We start from the raw sequence: 19,105 nt of genomic DNA on the forward strand, positions 1-19,105 counted from the left end.
ACACTTCATTGAGGCGTGGCGGCTTAAGGGATAGAGCGCTTGCTTCCCAATCTGGTGAATCGGGTTCGAATCCCAGCGATGACTGATCGATTTGAATTCCGCACTGCTCGCAGTGCTAACGCAAAATATCCTCAGTGATACAAGGATCATGGGTTAGAGTCACCTTGCCGCCAAGCTAACCGGGGGAGGTTTTTGAGGTTTTCCTGTCCGTGTGACGCAAATGCTGGTTAGTTCTCCTCCACAAAGGCAAATTTCTCTCAAAACTATCCAGGAGTTCCTTTGTCTTCTGTATTGGGCTCAAAATTACAAGGTGACGGAGTTGTAAAATGGTAGTCGTAAACCCTAAATTTAGTCGTCTGTTCAACTACAGTTATAAAAAAATTAAAAAAGCACTTTATTTGAATCATGATGGTTTAGGGGATAGAGCTCTTCCCTAACAACCTGATGATCCTGGTATGATCCCAGTTCCGGCTGGTCAATTCGAATTCTGCTCCCGACTCGCACCGAACACAGTGCTGATATAAAATATCATCAAATGCAGACGGATCATGAGTTAGAATCACCTTGATGTCAGGCTAACTGGGAAAGGTTTTCGTCGTTTTTTATTTCTTCACCCAATGCAGATACTGGTTAATTAAAGCAAAAAATCCTCCGCGAAGGTCAGTTCATCCCTATGCTTGATCCAGGAGTTCCTTTGTCTTCTGAATTGGGTTTAAAATTACAAGGCTACGGATTGGACATTGATAGTTGTACACTCAGAATTGGGTTGGCTGCTCACCGCCGGTTACAAAAAAATACTTTATTCCATTTTTAACAACTTATCGCCTCTCTTAGAAATAACAGCAAAAAATACCTTAAAGACATCATTCAAATATTTTTTTTATTTATGAAAATTTTATTCCTTAAAAGGAATTCTTTATAGTATAAAAGAAATTTTTTTTTTTTAAAAATCACTTTTATGTATTTGATCGAAACTTTTAAAATAAGTTATTGTAACAAAGTTGTTTTTAGAAAATATTTACTTGCACTTAAAATATATTTCACAGAATATATCAGCTAACGTAATGTTCAAAAAAAGTCTTAAAAACTAACCTATGCCTAATTTCTTGGAGCCAAACTTTTATGTTATGTTTACATATAGAAAAAACTTACACTTTTACAACCTTGTACTTTTAATCCAGAAAAAAGAAAACTGCAGTTTTGATAAACTTTTATTGAATAGAAATTAACAACATTCAATTGAGTATTTACATGTAGATAAACAGCAACAATGGTAGTAGCTTACAATGAAAGCATGAGTCATGTCTTATGAGCTGATATACATTGAATCTTACGAAAAGCAATATAGCTATAGAAATGAACAGCAATGCATCCAAATCCCAAATCACAATTTCTTTAATTCGGTAGAACTAAAATTTTCTGAAAAATAAAAAAAAAACATTATTAAAAAGTAAATCAACAAATTGATTAGACTAAAAGAAAAAGATTTGGAATAATATTCAAGCTAATTGAAAAAGTAATACCATAATTAATACGTTGTTCATGATCAAAATCGTTTTATTGCTTAGTAAGCAATACGAAAAAAATAACTACTAGTTTAATGTCTCAACGTAATAACGTGTGTTCTTAATGGCTTAGGGAAAAAGGTTTAATAAGTAAAAAAGATTAAATAATTAATTTAGAATGAACCATTAAGAATTAATTTAGAAGAAACAATTACAAATTACTAGAATAACAATATCCTGTAAACGGATACGTATCATCTTAATTCGAAACATGGCCAAGAGTATAATTTAAAAGATTTGCGTTGTCGCAATAACCTGAAAGAAAAATAAATAGCTGAAAAGGAATGGATTGCCTAGAGTTAAAAAACACATGAGACAGATAAAACAAAAAATACAGAAATTTGTAAACTCACCACATTTTATTTGTTAGACAGCACTCTTTTTTTTAAAAAAATTAAAAAACGTATAAATGCAAAACATCACTATCTACAGCCACACAGGCCACAAATTAAAAATTATAGAACAATTTTAGAGATGTAAATGGATTTGTCTCATGCTCAAAAATCGTCATCATATTCCTTCTAAAAATCAGACTCCACGCCTCCCTGATGCACAGACGTACATCAGGGGGCCCACAAAGAAATCGAATGAATCTTCTCGAAAAAGGGGGAAAAGGAGTCCCTCACTCCCACGTTGCCATTACTTTTTGTTGAATACAGTTGCACTTCGGGAACTCAGCTGACAGGTGTCGCTGCGGGGAAAGTTCAACCTAATCCCATGGCGTTTCAAAAGCTGCTCCTCGAGATAATCTGCTCCTATAGGATCAGTCCATGCAATTTCTTCCTTGTACAAAGCAATACTTCAAGTCTTAAATTTTTGCAACCTATGTCTTTTCTTAAAGACATTAAAATTGTTAAACAGTGTTTAACATTGCTTCACTAAAATAGCAAAAAAAAATGAAGAAAAAAAATTCAGCTGCCTTACACATTTCTTTCTTTGGAAGCATGTGGTTAAGTGAATAAAAAAAAATGGTGAGTATCCGAATAATATAACATACATATACAATTACAAAACAATGGTGGTGAATTTATTCTATCTTGTCTCAAAAAAAATTTGTTAAAGTATTCATCTTATCCCTTCATTCTCTCTTTCTTGTAAAACAAAAAAATTTTAACATACAAAACTTCATTATACCAACAATACTGTCACCTAATAACATTTTGTCATACAGTATCTAAAAATGCACAGTAACTTTTGTCAATAAGTTTTAAAAAAATTTTTTTGATATTGATCTCTTTCTTTTTTTTTTTGATCAATTTCATGTTTGGCACTTATATAATAACATATGACACTAATTGGACAATCTTTTAGATCTACCTCATACTCCTATACTAGTGTTTGCATTATTTTTTTTTGTCATATGTTATGCAATTATTTACATTTTGAATCCTACACTAGTATTTGCAATGATTATTATCTCAATTCAGCACATTTACTTATTTATTCTGCTCATATTTCATTTTATTTACTATATCAAAATTTTCCTTAAATTCACTATACTCCCTATCTTAATCAGACGTTATTGAAATGACAATATAACTAAAAATTTGCATCACAAGGACAGTAAAAATCCTTAGTAGCTAAAAAAATAAGACGGTTATCAGAAAGAGAAAACCAAGAAAAAAATAAAGTTTAATTTTTGAATGGGATGTTTCCATATTTAATGATAATTGTACCAGCCAGTTTTCATCAAATATAAAATTTTGAGCTCGAAGGGGAAAAATGCAATTCAAAAATCTAACCACCAAAACAAAATTTGCTAACTATATATTTTTACATTTAAATAAACCTTGAGTTAAAATTGTCAAATCAATACCCTAACAAAAATATGATAAACACTCTAACCATTATTTAGCTTAATATTCAATGCTGATATCATGATCATTTGAGTTGTCATTCTTTAGTTCCTCTCTTAATGACTTTTTTTTGAAAAGTTTACTGACATGAAATTTTTTGTACATGTCTCTTCTATCATCTTTTATATGTACTAGGTAATTGTTATTTCTAAACTTTTTCGTAACCTCAAAAGGACCTTCATATTTGGGATCTAAAGAACGAACATCAGTATTTATTTTTAAATAAACAAGATCCTTACACTCATAATTAGGAGTTGGTCTACCCTTTATGTATTTCTCATGTAGTTCAAAATATTTATTCTCATTAAGCCTCACTATTTCTCTGGTCTCTGCAATGTGCTCTGTTAATTTTTTAATGTAATTAGATGGGTTTTCTTCATTGTTGACATTAACACTTACATTTAATGGGAGATTTAAATTTCGACCAAAAAACAATTCTGCAGGAGTATAACCTGTAACCACATTTATTGAGGAATTATAATGCAATTTGAAAAATAAAAGTTTATTTGTCCACTCCCAACTATTGTGACACATTGAAGCTATTGATTCTTTTAAAATTCTATGAGATCTCTCCAGTAAACCATTAGATAAAGGATAATAAAATGAAGTTTTTCTATGTTCAATATTTAATGATTTTAAAAAGTTAACAAACTCATCAGAAGTGAAATTAGTGCCATTATCGCTAATTATTTCTTGAGCTAACCCAAATTTAGAAAAATAGTCATTTAAGCTACTGATTATGTTTGATGATTTTATATTTGTTAATGGTATGGTCTCTAAATATCTTGAATAATTATCAATAATTGTTAAAATAAAAAATTTGTTGTCAATAGACCTAGGCAATTTTCCTACAATATCAATTGACAATCTTTGTCCCACATTGAGATCACTTTTCTCAATAAATTTAGTTTCAGTAATTTTTGGTTTAGGTTTATTTGCCAAACAAGCATCACATGATTCCACAAAATTTTGTGTATCAGCTAACATGCCATACCAGGAATAATTTCTCTTCATTAAATTGTATGTTTTAAAAGTACCAAAATGTGCAGCATGAGCTGCCTTAAGAACCTCACCTCTAAGAGATTCGGGTATAAAAATTCTACTAATAGTTTTATGAGGATGTTTAGGAGGTTTAATTCTCATCATAAGTATTCCTTTATCATTTACAAAAAATTTTTTTGAAGTGAATTTGTCATTGATTCTAAGTTTTGCCAATATTTCTTTAGTTTTGTTACAATTTTGTTGAAATTTAATTATATTCTCCATTTTAAGATTTTCATTCACTTCAAATATATTTACATTATTAACAACAACATCAGTAATGGGCACTCTGGATAGATAATCAGCTGGATTTTTTAAACCTTCTATATGCTTAATTTGAAAATTAAATTCCTGTAAATACATAAGCCACCTACTCACAATCTCTGGTTGTTTTTGCAAATCAATATGAAAAGTTAATGCTTTCGCATCAGTTAAAACAATGAATTCTTTACCATAAAGATGTTGATGGAAATGTTTAACTGAATCAACAATAGCTAAAAGTTCTCGCCTAATTGATGGATATTTGGACTCTGCAAAAGTCAGTTGTCTGGAGTAAAATTCTATAGGTACAAAATTTTCCTCAATTCTTTGCATTAAAATACCACATAAAGAATTATTAGAGGCATCAGTAACAATATAAAATTTTTTGCTATCATCAATATTTTTTAAAGTAGGTGTAAGTAGTAATTGCTCTGAAATAGATTTAAAAGCATTTTGGCATTCTTCATTCCAATTGTATTCAACATTTTTTTTAGTTAAATTTACTATAGGTTTAACAATGTCAGCAAAATTATAAATTAAATGACGAAAATAATTAATCATGCCTAAAAAAGTTTGTACTCGCTTGACATCTTTAGGAATAGGAAAGTTTACAATTTTTTTTACATTATCCGGAGCTGGGGAAAAACCATTTGCATGAAGTTTAAAACCTAAATAAACTATCTCAGATTTACATATTTGAATTTTTGCAGGATCTAAAGTTAAGTTGAATTTCTTAAGTCTGTCAAAGACTTTAATCAAAAATTTAATCATCTCTTCTATTGAATTAGCAGCAATCACTATGTCATCTAAAAAATATTGTACATTAGGCCCTTTTATATCATCTAAACACTTTGAAATTAAATTGTGGAAATAAGAAGTGCTGTTACGAGATCCAAAAGGAAGACGAGTGGGCTGAAAATTTCCAATTTCGCAACAAAATGCAAGTTTGGCTCTATCCTGCTTTTTCAATTGCAGTTGAAAAAATGCACTCTTGAAATCTAAAACCGTGTAGAATGCTTTTCCAGAAATGTCATGTAATATGTCATTTATTTTAGGTAAACAAATTTTAAAAGTCTCAGTTACAGAATTTAGTAAGCGATAGTCAATGACCATGCGGAATTTTTGTAAGTTGGGGTCATTAACAAAAGGTTTCTTCTTGACAAAAATAACCGGAAAACAATAATTTGAAGATGAAGGTTCAATAATGCCTGCTTCCAACAATTTTTGAATCTCTTTTTTAGCAAATGATTTGGCAATATTAGGAATTGGATACGGTCTAGTCTGAATAGGAAATTGGTGTAATAATTTAAATTCAGGGATAACTGCGTTAGTAGAGCCTAGAGTAGCATAAGATTTAGAGAAAACCTCAGCATTATTCATTAAAATTTTGAGCATCTTGTCTGCATCATCCTTATTCAAATGTTTTAAGTCAAAATCACTGGTATTAATTTCTATTTTTCTAAGTTTATGAATTTCTTCCAAATTTAAATTATTTATTTGTAAATGCTCATCCTCTGTGGGTATCATAATATCATTTTTCTCAATTTCGAATACTTTACCAATTTTAGTTCCTTTATTTATAATTATTCTTTTGTCAGTATTATTTTCAATCATAGTTGCAAAATTTTTATCAGTAATTTCAATTAATGATTCATAAATTGTATACTTTAGTTTATTAATATTAGGAGAAAATAATATTTGTTTACAATTGCTTATATCTTGAGATACAGTTAGTTTAATTAATTTTTGGGTATTAGGCTCAATTACTATTTTCTCAAGTGCACAAGCAATATTATCTTTATCTATCTGCACATTATTACATAAATTATTTATCACACGAGGAGTATCTTCAAAAAATTCAAATGACTCATGCCCCATAATTAATTTCCTATTTGGTGTGTCCAAAATAATTTTGTTATGCTGTATAAAATCATAACCCAAGATAATTTTATATTTGTAATGCCAAGAATTTTGAGTTACAAAGAAGGTTCCATTAAACCATTTAGTCTTGATCTTAAATTTTGAGGATATAGCTGATAAGTATGGTATAGTGTTGTTATCTAAGGTATGTATTCTTACTGATCGAGATAAATAATTAACTTTAGTCTTTTCTTTTATTTCATTTACAGTTGCAGGATCAATTAAACTCAAATTAGCACCAGTGTCTAATAAAGCAGGTATTAATAAATCTCCAAATTTTAAAATTATAATAGGAAGAGCATCTGAATTGTTAATATCACCACATGTCATAACATGCTTATTTCTTAATTCTATTTCCTCATTTATGTCTTTTAATTCATCATTATTTTTATTTATATCATTTCTACATCTCTGATTGTTATTTGAATTATAGTTAGAATTTGTTATTACCTGATTTTTTTTATCATTATTATCTGAATTAAAATTTTTATGTTTGATGTTACTACTAATAAATATCCTACTTTTATATTTTTTATTATAATTTGGACTGACATTTTGTTTATAAATTTCCTTCTTTTTCAATTTTGTATTTTTATCCAGCTTTAACTCATTTGATTTGTTATTGGTTCTTGTAAACCCTGTTTCATTCCACCTGTTACAAGAACCATTAACTAGTTTAAATTATTTCGTCTTCTGTCCCTACTGTTGTTACCCCTATTCCTAAAATTTCTGTTGAATCCTCTTCTGAAATTACTGCGACTCCTATCATAAGGTGTTACTCTATTACTATTATTCATATCTTTCCCTGGATAATACCAACATTCCGTTGTTAAGTGATATTTATTACATATATGGCAAGTTATTTTAGGTTGCACAAAGTTCCTAGTTCTTGAAATATTATTTACAGATTTATTCTTCGTTAAATCCTCTATTTTTTGAGTTAATTCCTCTATCCTGCGATTACTTTCTACCTGATGTTTTAATAGAATATCTACATCTGTTGTCTTCGTTAAATTATTTACATGATTTTCATTAATTGCGAGAGCATTTTCCACATCACTTGCTATTTTGCCTATTTCCTCAAATCTTGTGGCTCCCCTTTTCATGACTTCAAGTCGAATATCGGGTCTCATACTATCTAACAATTTTTGAGCCTTCATTTTTTTAGCCAAATTCAAAGTCTCCTCACTACTCTTATTATTTATTTCCAAATATTGATTGGTAGCTTTCTCCACCTCATCTATTAGATCTTTTATACTTTGATTAGGACCTTGCATAAGTGTGTTAAACTTTTTTTGTAATTCAGCATAATTTGCCTTTTTTAAGAATTTATCTTTACGTATCTTTACTATTATTTCAAATTCATTGTTATTTTCAGTGTGTGCTTCACTGACTACTCTTAATGCCTCTCCTGTTAAATTTAATTTAAGAATTAGACATTTCTTTGTGTCGTCCCATTTCTCTAATATAGCTATTTGCTCTAAATTGTTAAGAAAAAAATTTAAATTTGCATCCCTGCTGCCACTGAAAGGTTGCAGCGAATTCGCCAAAGAAAAATTAGATTTTGCCATTAAATTAGATAAGTGTTAAATTATAGAAATATAATACACTCTCAAAAATATTCAAGATAAAAATCACAGATAAAATTACAAAAAATCAAGTTGTTATCAATATAATATTCATAAAACTGTATATATATATATATATAACCAATGGTATTACACTCATTAAAAATGTATAGCCCTACTGCATTTAAAATACTATTTTCATAAAACTATTGCTTAAAATTGTCCACTACAAATCCTTAAAATCAAGAATACTAATTTTTCAACATCTATACACTTAATTTTCATTACTTTTGAAACCACACAAGACATTCATTTAATTAAAATTATTGCGATTAAGCATTACTTTTCAAACAATGAAATATTTCAATCAATAAATTATCAAAATCATTGGAGAGAAACAACAATAATGCAGAGGAAGAGAGAATGAAGAAATAAGAATCATGCACGTGTATTATTTTAATATGCCATGTGCCATAAATTTTGCAGCATATTTATCAAAAAAAAATTATCAAAATTAGTCCAATCCATTCCAAAATTTAATTTTACTTAAAATATATATCATTTATAATGAAAATTTAAAAAAATAAAATCCTCAAGCTCACACCTGGTACTAAGGCACCAAATAATAACGTGTGTTCTTAATGGCTTAGGGAAAAAGGTTTAATAAGTAAAAAAGATTAAATAATTAATTTAGAATGAACCATTAAGAATTAATTTAGAAGAAACAATTACAAATTACTAGAATAACAATATCCTGTAAACGGATACGTATCATCTTAATTCGAAACATGGCCAAGAGTATAATTTAAAAGATTTGCGTTGTCGCAATAACCTGAAAGAAAAATAAATAGCTGAAAAGGAATGGATTGCCTAGAGTTAAAAAACACATGAGACAGATAAAACAAAAAATACAGAAATTTGTAAACTCACCACATTTTATTTGTTAGACAGCACTCTTTTTTTCAAAAAAATTAAAAAACGTATAAATGCAAAACATCACTATCTACAGCCACACAGGCCACAAATTAAAAATTATAGAACAATTTTAGAGATGTAAATGGATTTGTCTCATGCTCAAAAATCGTCATCATATTCCTTCTAAAAATCAGACTCCACGCCTCCCTGATGCACAGACGTACATCAGGGGGCCCACAAAGAAATCGAATGAATCTTCTCGAAAAAGGGGGAAAAGGAGTCCCTCACTCCCACGTTGCCATTACTTTTTGTTGAATACAGTTGCACTTCGGGAACTCAGCTGACAGGTGTCGCTGCGGGGAAAGTTCAACCTAATCCCATGGCGTTTCAAAAGCTGCTCCTCGAGATAATCTGCTCCTATAGGATCAGTCCATGCAATTTCTTCCTTGTACAAAGCAATACTTCAAGTCTTATATTTTTGCAACCTATGTCTTTTCTTAAAGACATTAAAATTGTTAAACAGTGTTTAACACAACGGAAGCAGCATAGCATTATAAATAAATATCTATTATCAAATCTTACTGTATACTAACCTACAATCATTGTTTATACCAAACAAATATTAAAATAAAATCGTATAATTTACTGTAATAAAGATTTAGAAATCTGCACTATGATAGATTTTTTTAGCATTATATTGTTCAAATTTTCAAAATTAGAACGCTTCTCTTTAAAATATGTATCATTGTTCATTATTGTTTTTTAAATTATTTTTTAAAATATCATCTCGCTTCTTAATTACATTTCATTTAAATTCTTAATTTCTAAATTTAAATTCACATAAATTCCCTCTCTTTCAACCTTACCTTGGTTCAATTTAAACGGAAGCATTGTTTAATGCAACATCTTATATAGATCACAAGAAAATCTATACTTTATTGTGGTTATTGTTATGTTATGGTTCAATGTTGAACCAATTTTTTGGACATTTTCTCGGACAACTTTTTTCATATGTTTTCGTAATGAATGTGTTATTTTTCGTAATTTTAAAAAATGTTTTTTACTCAAGTCCCTTAAGGACTTAATCCTTTTTTTGAATTAATTTAATAAACCCAGTTATTTAATCTAATACCTTAGATAGTATTTATTTTCTTGTTGTGTGATTGGTGTTAATTTTTACTTTGCAGGTAAACAGGTAAGGTATCCCATGCTGGAGAATCGGGGATCATTAATAATTAACTTAGGTAAGGGAAGAAATACACAACGCGATGTTTAAATTTAGGGGAATAACTATACTAAACGGTACATAATAGAAAGAGCGGTAAAATTTTTAATTAACAAAACACTTCGAATCAATTGTGATACGATCCTTCTCCTTTAATATAAATTGTTAATAAGATGCCCAGAAACATAGTCTAATATTTTTCAAGTTTTAAAAATTTTATAGAGATTTAAACCAAATTATGAATCATAAATAGCTGGTTAACTATGTTAGAAGTAATACTCTCTAATCCTATTTATTGCCCTTTAAGAATTGTTGTTTCTTATCATAAATTAGTTTTTTCTGCTAAATATAATATAATATAATATAATATGATGTAATGTAATGTAATCGAGATTTTATTTTTAAATACTAAAAGGATTAATATATTGAGAAGCTGAGTCAAGAAAGTTTGTTTCAAAATAGATGATGTTATAGAATTAACTTATAATGAAGAAACAATTCTTAATTTTGAAAATTATCAAAATTCTAAATGTAATAATATTAGACAGAAATCAGAAAATAAATATTACAGGTGAATGGTTTTATATATAAGATACAAAAGTAGTTTATAGGAAGACAATACATTTTTGACATTTACTAATCTTATGTTGATAGCAACCAAAAAAGTATGGAAAATAATGTTAGAAAATTGGATTGATTCTAACATGTGATTTTCATGCCAGTAAAAATACTTCGCTAATAATGGAAAACTTCGTCACAATCAATATTAGTAGATTAGTCAGTTAGTAGTCCCAGTAGTAGATTAGTTAGTTAGATTAGTAGATTAGTCACCATCAGTAGACTTGATTGCATAGATTAGACATATAAATAGAAATAAGGAAAAAAATTCAAAATAATTCTCTAGCTTCAATATATAAAATTCCAATTTACTATAATTAAGATAACGGCGATAAAAAAAATAACGCTTGAAACTAAAAACATAGTTCGAATCAACCAATTTTCAAAAAAATAACAACTAAAATTATTTACTATAATTTCCTAACAAAGTCGTGAATAGACTCAAAAAACTGCTAAACATATGTCCCAAAAAGCAATTTATTTGAATTTAAGCATTACGTTTGCATACATAAGTTTGATATGCATAAGTTTGATATACATAAGTTTGATATACATGTTAATGATAATATAATTTAAAGCCTTGGAGGAACTTTGCAATACGCCACATTGTTTGCCATAATTTTCATTTTTGCACTAAATTGTTACCTAGTAGTCATACTAGATAGCTACTTACAAGTTACTAAGATTTCTACCAGATGGCAGCAGAGTGCAGAAAAGCATATTATTGCTTACATAACTACTTAGGTGTTTTTCCTAAGAAAAACTCGTAAACAATGTGAAAATGTGGCTTATTATTAATCCCCTAAACCCTTCTATCCATGAATTCAATAAATCAAAGCATTCACTTTGAATTTATTAAAACATTTATTATTAATTTTTGAATAAAATTTATTTTACCTATGCAGGATACATAATCCTGATGCAACAATGAGAAATATAACTATGAAATTTTGGGGACTATGGCAATGCTGGCTGCTCGTCAGATCTAAAAAGAAAAAGAAAAGTTTCTAATATATACTTTAACAAAAGAAATTATATATAATAAGAATGATATATATAATACGTTTCGATAAAAAAAAATAAGTATGCACGAGCAAAAGGTATTCATTTTGCTGATCTTCGAATTTTGAGGACATTTATATGTATAATTTTATTGCAGAGTACGATATCAAAAAGATCCAAAAATGCTTTTATTTTGTCTCTAAATAGAAGAAATGCCTACTTTTATGAAACTTCTGTTTAAATATTTCTAAAATTCCCTAGTAGTATCACACTGATAATTCATTATCAATCATAGTTACTCTATAATCGCAGCAAACCAAACGTTTAGGCATTGTGCTTACTATGTTAGGTAATATTCTACTGAAAAGTTCGCATTAATATTTTTTATAATCTATTAAAAGCGAAAGCAATAAAAAAATACAGATTATGTAGAGATGTCTAAGGTGACGTAACTTCGCTTATTTTCCAACAATATACCAATTATCAATCAATTACTGATAGCAACCAATAGCAATATGTTTCGATTGTGATGGGAACATAAGTTGACGACGAAGGACAACCCATTGATCTGTACGACTCTGCAATGTAGCTCAGCCGCTAGCTTGAACATCTCTATTGATAAGGATGTTAGTAATTATGAAAAATTTAATCACCAAGTGCAAAACACCCTTTAAATTCATGTATTTTCCACATACATGAAAAAAATGCTGTTCGGATTAGTTATTATCGTATGTCAGTTCCGGGCATTTTCGTTGCAACCCATCTTCGCATTTCTTATAATTTCATTTGACTAGACCATATTTTTAGTTTTTCTATCCGTTAAAAATATTTACATAGCTGAAAACAACGTAAAATTTTCTTATTCATTAATATTCGATAATTATTAAAACGAATTTAAATAAACTAATGTCAACAAATTATTCATAGAGCATGACAAACGAATAATGAATTTTATTATTATAGTCCTGTGCATTGTACGTGAGCTCTAAATTTGAGTTAAAGTTTATAAGAATGTCTTTTTTCTTCTTACGGTTTAAAATTCTATTACAAGCTATTTTGCTGAGTTTATTAGCTTATTATTACTTTTCCAAACTAAAAATTAATTATTCATATTACAACGGGATCTTTTTTCTGTTATGAGTGCTTATGATACGGACAGTAATTCAAGCTGCTTTTAAATATATTCTGTCTTTATCCTAACAACATACATTATGCTATATATATATATATATCTATAAGGCGAACTCCATTGAATCTTAATAAAATAGAATAAATAGAATATTTTTATTCCGAGTTTAGATAAAGAATATTTGCTTATTCCGAGATTAAATTTGTGATATTTAATTTAAGTAAATTCAACAAGAAAGTTTTTTAGAATTAAGAAGTTGCCAAGTTTTGCGTTAAGGCGTTGTTTAGCAAAACTATTAGAAAATGATGTTAACAGGTTGTCTCTGTCTTTGGTAATGCTTAAAGGTTAGCTGTGTATCGATGACATTATGTCGGTCGCATAGAAATCAATGAACTCGAATCACATTTTAAACCACATTTTGAAAACTTAACTTCTACGTGAGTTTTGATTCACCTGAAGCTTAATTGATAAGTTTCCTGCAGAATGAAAATGGCTATTTTAAAAAGAAAATCGCATGGATATTTTAATAAGTTAATATAATGCGGATGCTGTTTGTTGATACATAATCTCACTTGCAATGTATGATTCTCATCACAAGCTAATGAATATTATTGCAGTTCAAGTCATCATACGTAGCTAATTCAGTAGCTAAGCATGCTAAGGTAATTATACTTTCTGCAACTGCCAAGTGCAAGTCATACAAAGCGTCATGAAAGTTAAGACTTGGCGATTTTGTGATCATCAACATTATGTCACCAATTTCGTTAGTCTAACAAATAACACGCCAATCTTTTATTTAGTGGACAAATTAGTACCTGTGTTTCTGGAGTTGGGTAGATAGCCAGCTGGGATAAAACCCAGTACTTCATGATAATAACTATCCTTAAACAATGCGTCTGCAGTAAAATTAAGTAACTGAATAAATTTTGTTTTAATATTCTTAAAACGTATGCATTTCATAAAATATTCTCGTTTTTATGCATGTACTATTTGAACCAAAATTTCCTTTATTCAGTTCAATAATAATTTAAATTCTATATATATAATAATAATTAACTTATTCTCTTCTTAACTTTTAATGAGCTAGTGACGCAATGCTTAAAAAAACAAAAACTTTAAATATATATATATATATTTTTAATTTTCAATCATATAACTAAAACGTGCAGAAATAAAAAAGAAGTATATTTTAAAACAAATTTATATTTTTGAAAAAAAAAGCAATTTTGTTCTAACTATTACTTAGATTAATAGTTAAAAAACTGAAACCGCACTGAAAACATACGTTTCTTCAATCGTTTTTTCTCAGCATTTTGTTCGCGAAATGTACGGGTGATTGATCGATTTTTCGGACAGGTAAATATTACAAAAATAGTTAAAAGGGAGCAATAAAGCTGCAACAAGTAAAAATAAAAAGTATATACATAATATCACGCAACAGAAAAGGTGATTTTTAAAGTCTCTACTTCACACTGCATTCCCAACGTTTATTAATATATCAGAACGATAATCGATAATTTCTTTTATGCCGTAAATTTAGGGGAACGCAATAAGAAATTGTCGATTTTTTGCATAAAAGAAAAATGCTTTATACGAGAAACAAATACGTAATGTTTTTTTTGTCGAGTTTTACGAATAACTTATCAAAGAGAAAAAAAATATTTTGTTTCATATACATTAAAATAAACATTTCTTGTAGTTGCCCGACAAAGATTCTTAACGAAAATCAATATTATCGATATATTTTGGGATATTTTCCCTCATTTTCTTTTGTCAATAATTTGTCGAGATATTTTTTTCTCTTTTGTTTTTTAAGACTAAATGTAGATGATAAAGAGAACTTTTAAAAGCGCAATGCGTATATGAATTTTTATCATCAAATAATATTATTAATTATTAATTATTTGGAAATGTATATGGGTTATATTTAATAGAATTACGTTAAATATTGTATTTTTGAGTGTACATTTTTACATTCATGAGAAATTTAGCTTTTCATAAGGGGAATATTCTTTAACCAAAACCAAGGCTATAGTATCTCAGTGTTTAGATCATCGGGCTTTGGTCCGGAGGGTCCAATATTCGATACTCGACTCCGCTAGCATTTATGATATATACATGCTCGCATTATCTGTTGAATTGAAAGTCCTGTTATCTGTCACTGTGCAGTACTATAAGTGCAGAGACTTGGCGAAAATGCCCTTCCCATTCAGATCTAAATTATGGAATTGTGATCACAAATGAGATCCCCTGTGTAGAGGATCAAAATAGTGGTAGCATGCATTCGGATCATCCTCAGGGATATTTCCAAGATCATCGTGAATAGCCAATTTTGCAGCTGTAGTGTGACGTAAATAAAATAACCTACCTTAATCAAAACCATCTAAATTTATTTTTGGAATAATTGATAGAAATGAAATATTATGCACATATTAGCGATTCTAAATCAATAATTGAGTTAAAACAGGAAATTTTGTGAAAGGCCATGACCATAAATCTGTGAGACTAAAAGCTGTACATTATCTCTCTCAGCTAAAGGCGATTACCCAGCTTTGACAGACTAAGTTGTCTTACAGATACACCGTATTTAAAACCTAACGAATCATTCTCGATGTCAACTGTGAAAAACAAGATATAGTTGAGTTAAATTCTTTTTCAGAATGCAGAGCAAGGGCTGTACTATTTTGATAACTAAACTACTAACCAACATTCAGTGATGATCAAAAATTTTACAATAAATACATTTTTATGATGATCATTAATTGCTGTTTTTGTACAATTTATTGTTCGGAGAGCGATTCGAAGTTTAGACACCTTAATGTCAATTTTACTTTTCGCGTATGTCACTGTATCTCGAGTAACTTTTCAAGCGAATTGAAATATGTTGGCCCACAATGATAAAATTCATTTATCCAAAGACAATTCCATGTAAAATATAACTCTTAATAAATATTTATTAATTTCTATTATTTTTAGACTGTCGAAAATATTTTGAATTGTAAAGTGTACTATTTTTTACATCCTCTTAAAGAATTCTACATGACAAAATACAAAATTTGAGCAAAATCAAACAAATAATTTCTGAGAAACCGAATTTTAAATATCTAACTTTTTTTTAAATTCTACTTCTATTTTTTGGAAATTTTCAACCGAAATTGCTCAAATTTTCCATTTTTTTATGTAAAATTATATTCTTTAAGATATTTGTATACCTTAAAATTCAAAATGTTTTCGACCATTATTAAATTAAAGAATAAAAAATAGTAAATATTTACCAGCAGTTATTTTTTTCACGAAATTATCTTTGGATAAACAAATTTTTTAATTGTGGACAAAATCTTCCACTTCACTTAAAAAGTATCCAGGATATAGCCAAATATACAAAAAGTGAAATTAACATTAAGGGATCCAAACTTTGGAGTGCTCTTCTAGACAAATTATTAGAACCATATTTCTCAGATTGCAGCTACCTTCTATATTTTGAACGTTAGAATTACGAAACCATCGAAAAAAAGTTAAGTTTATTGAGAGAAAGTACGTTGTGTACCTGATTTCGTAACTTAAATAATAGTCTGCATTGTTTGATTAGCATATTTGAAGTCACCCCTTTGAGTCATTAAGATTGATCCCTAGAATGTGAAGATCCGACCGATCAATAAAGCAAAATTCATTTGAGAAAATCAATTTTTTTGGTGCACTAATCAACTTTAAAAACGTTATACATAACAGGAGGTCTTGATTGCTTTGATAAGCTTTTAGGGGAATTAGATCACGTGATCAGGATTATTGAAATGGAATAGAAGCCCATGACCGGAAATATCGTACCCGACATATCATAAGCTGCTTCTTCGTGTATTTTGTACAGGTCATAATAGAAAAGCGCCCTTAGAAGTTTGTCATAATGTTTACGTTACGTCAGATAGAACGTTTTCAAACGTGTGCATTTTGACAAAAAATAGAATTAAAATGTCTTTTTTAAAAAAAATGGTAGCTTTAGGAAAAAACCTATTTCAGATTTGAAATACCAACACCCAAGTTAGGCAAGATTGCACAAACACATTGTACAAATACATTTGTTCAAATACAAATACATTAGTACAAATACATTTGTACAAATACATTGTACAAATACATTGTATTTGTACAAATACAACCAATAATTTGCTCCCCTGTTTTATTCAACACTAAGCTGGCGACCAGTAATTTGTATATTACAAAGTAATTTTATCAGAGTCTCCTTTTAGTAAAAGTGTAGAAAACAGCCTATCAAAATAGGCCGAATTCATTTTATAAATGGATTATCTATGCTAGAAAAGTTTTGCATTTTAAAATCATTGTTTTTGTGAAGGAAGTACTTTTGCTCACCTACCTTTCCAGTTTAAATTAACATTTCGGCACTATTTAATATGGGTACTATATAATTTAATAAAAGAAATTTAACTTTAACAAACCCTTTAATGCAGAAATATATCTTTGTTCTAGAAAAATAAAAACATTAAAAACAATGTCTTTCCGCGAAAAACACCATAAAAATATTTTAGCAGTACCTCAAAGAATTCAATATCCACTTTGATGCATAAAAGAGACTTAAAACACCATAAAAGTTTAAACTTTATTCAAGATTCGATAAAGATAAATTTTCACCGCAGGTGATATTTATGCAAAAATTGCGTAAAACCTTTTTGAAGGTTTTTCAACGACCAACACAACAACAAAAAGACCTGATTTAAAGTCATTCTGTACTTTAAAGAAAAAACAAAATTCTGATTCTTCCAATCATTTTATTTCACAGCACAGTCAATAAAACGGTTACTATTCGCAGGCTTGTCTCTGGGATTGCATACAACTCTCTTTTACCAACATAAAATACATTATTTTAGCTGCAAACATTCAAATCTCCTCCCCACTCTATATCTCAATGACTTTCTGGAGGTTCTTCTATTCTTTGGTCTTTTCATTCTTTTACAATGGATTTTTCTTTTAAAAATCCGATACGGCTGGGATTGTGAGTTCGGAACGCTCTCATTGTGCACTTTGAGCAGACGGAAATTAATCTCTTCCAGTTTGTAGCCAGTGCTGACACTTTTAAAAAGTTCTTTTTTTTTAAACTAGATTTTTATGTGGAACTTTAAAAAACATAGAAATGCTACCCTTCTTTCCCTTTATTTTATTTCTTTATCCATAAAAAGCTTTTCTATAGCTCCTTTTTAAAAAGGAATGGTTTTAAAAAATCAATTAAATTGGAAAGGATAAAGGTTTTAGTTTTTTTCTGGATTTAATAGAGGTAGGAGATGTAGTGTGATTCGCTTTCTTGCTTTAATGGAATATTAAACGGGATTGAAGAAAACGTTAAGCCGAAATGGAAGCAATATATTTGCTTGTTCTTATAACACATTTCGAAAGAGTTTGTTTTTTGCAATCACTACTAATGCATACACGTGTTAACAAGCTGTACGTATGGAAGTTTCGCCGTAATTTTTCTTAAAAAATAACAGAAATCTTTTAACGATAAAATCGATTGAATTATTACAGTTTCGTTTAAATGTATATGTATTCGGTTTAATGAATCTGTGAAAGAATGAAAATTCAATAAATAGTTATAGGTTAAAATTATTTTTTATAAAAATTTGAACATGCTTTAAGCAACACGAAGCAACTGCGCATGCAAAGCAACTGAAATCTGTTTAAAATATTGTAGAGTGAAATGGATTATATTTTTTCTAACGGCTTTAGCATAATATCAAAAACTTATTTTATAATTTTTAAAGAACTATAAATAGTTGCTATATTTTCCTTCAACTCTCACTTCGCATCAGTCTCTCAAATGTGTTTTAATGTGAAGTCGGACGCTACAATTTCAAAACACTACACTTGAATTTTAAATTTTAAGGGCATAGTTATATTTTTTAAGTGATTATGAATAAAAATTTGAACTCGTAAATAAAAATTTCTTTTTATTTAATAACATCCTGTTAAGGATTGTCTTATTTGGAAAACCCAATTCA

General features: G+C 28.8%; 1 protein-coding gene across 2 annotated transcripts in view; it reads right to left on the reverse strand.

The window, feature by feature from the left end:
- Positions 1-1,193: 1,193 nt before the first annotated feature.
- Positions 1,194-19,105, reverse strand: part of LOC107449114 (uncharacterized) — a 202,225-nt gene continuing 184,313 nt past the window's right edge. For both annotated transcript variants that reach the window (XR_001584738.4, XM_016064552.4), the window contains exons 4-5: positions 11,867-11,954; positions 1,194-1,419 (exon numbers count right to left, since the gene is read on the reverse strand). Coding sequence is in view for 1 of the 2 variants with exons in the window: in XM_016064552.4 (XP_015920038.1) it covers positions 1,410-1,419; positions 11,867-11,954 (98 nt within the window). In the remaining variant the exon portion in view is untranslated. The remainder of the gene's footprint in view (positions 1,420-11,866; positions 11,955-19,105) is intronic.

Source organism: Parasteatoda tepidariorum, chromosome 8, assembly GCF_982258835.1.
Source record: "Parasteatoda tepidariorum strain Cologne lab strain chromosome 8, Ptep-v5.0, whole genome shotgun sequence".
Lineage (NCBI taxonomy): Eukaryota > Metazoa > Arthropoda > Arachnida > Araneae > Theridiidae > Parasteatoda > Parasteatoda tepidariorum.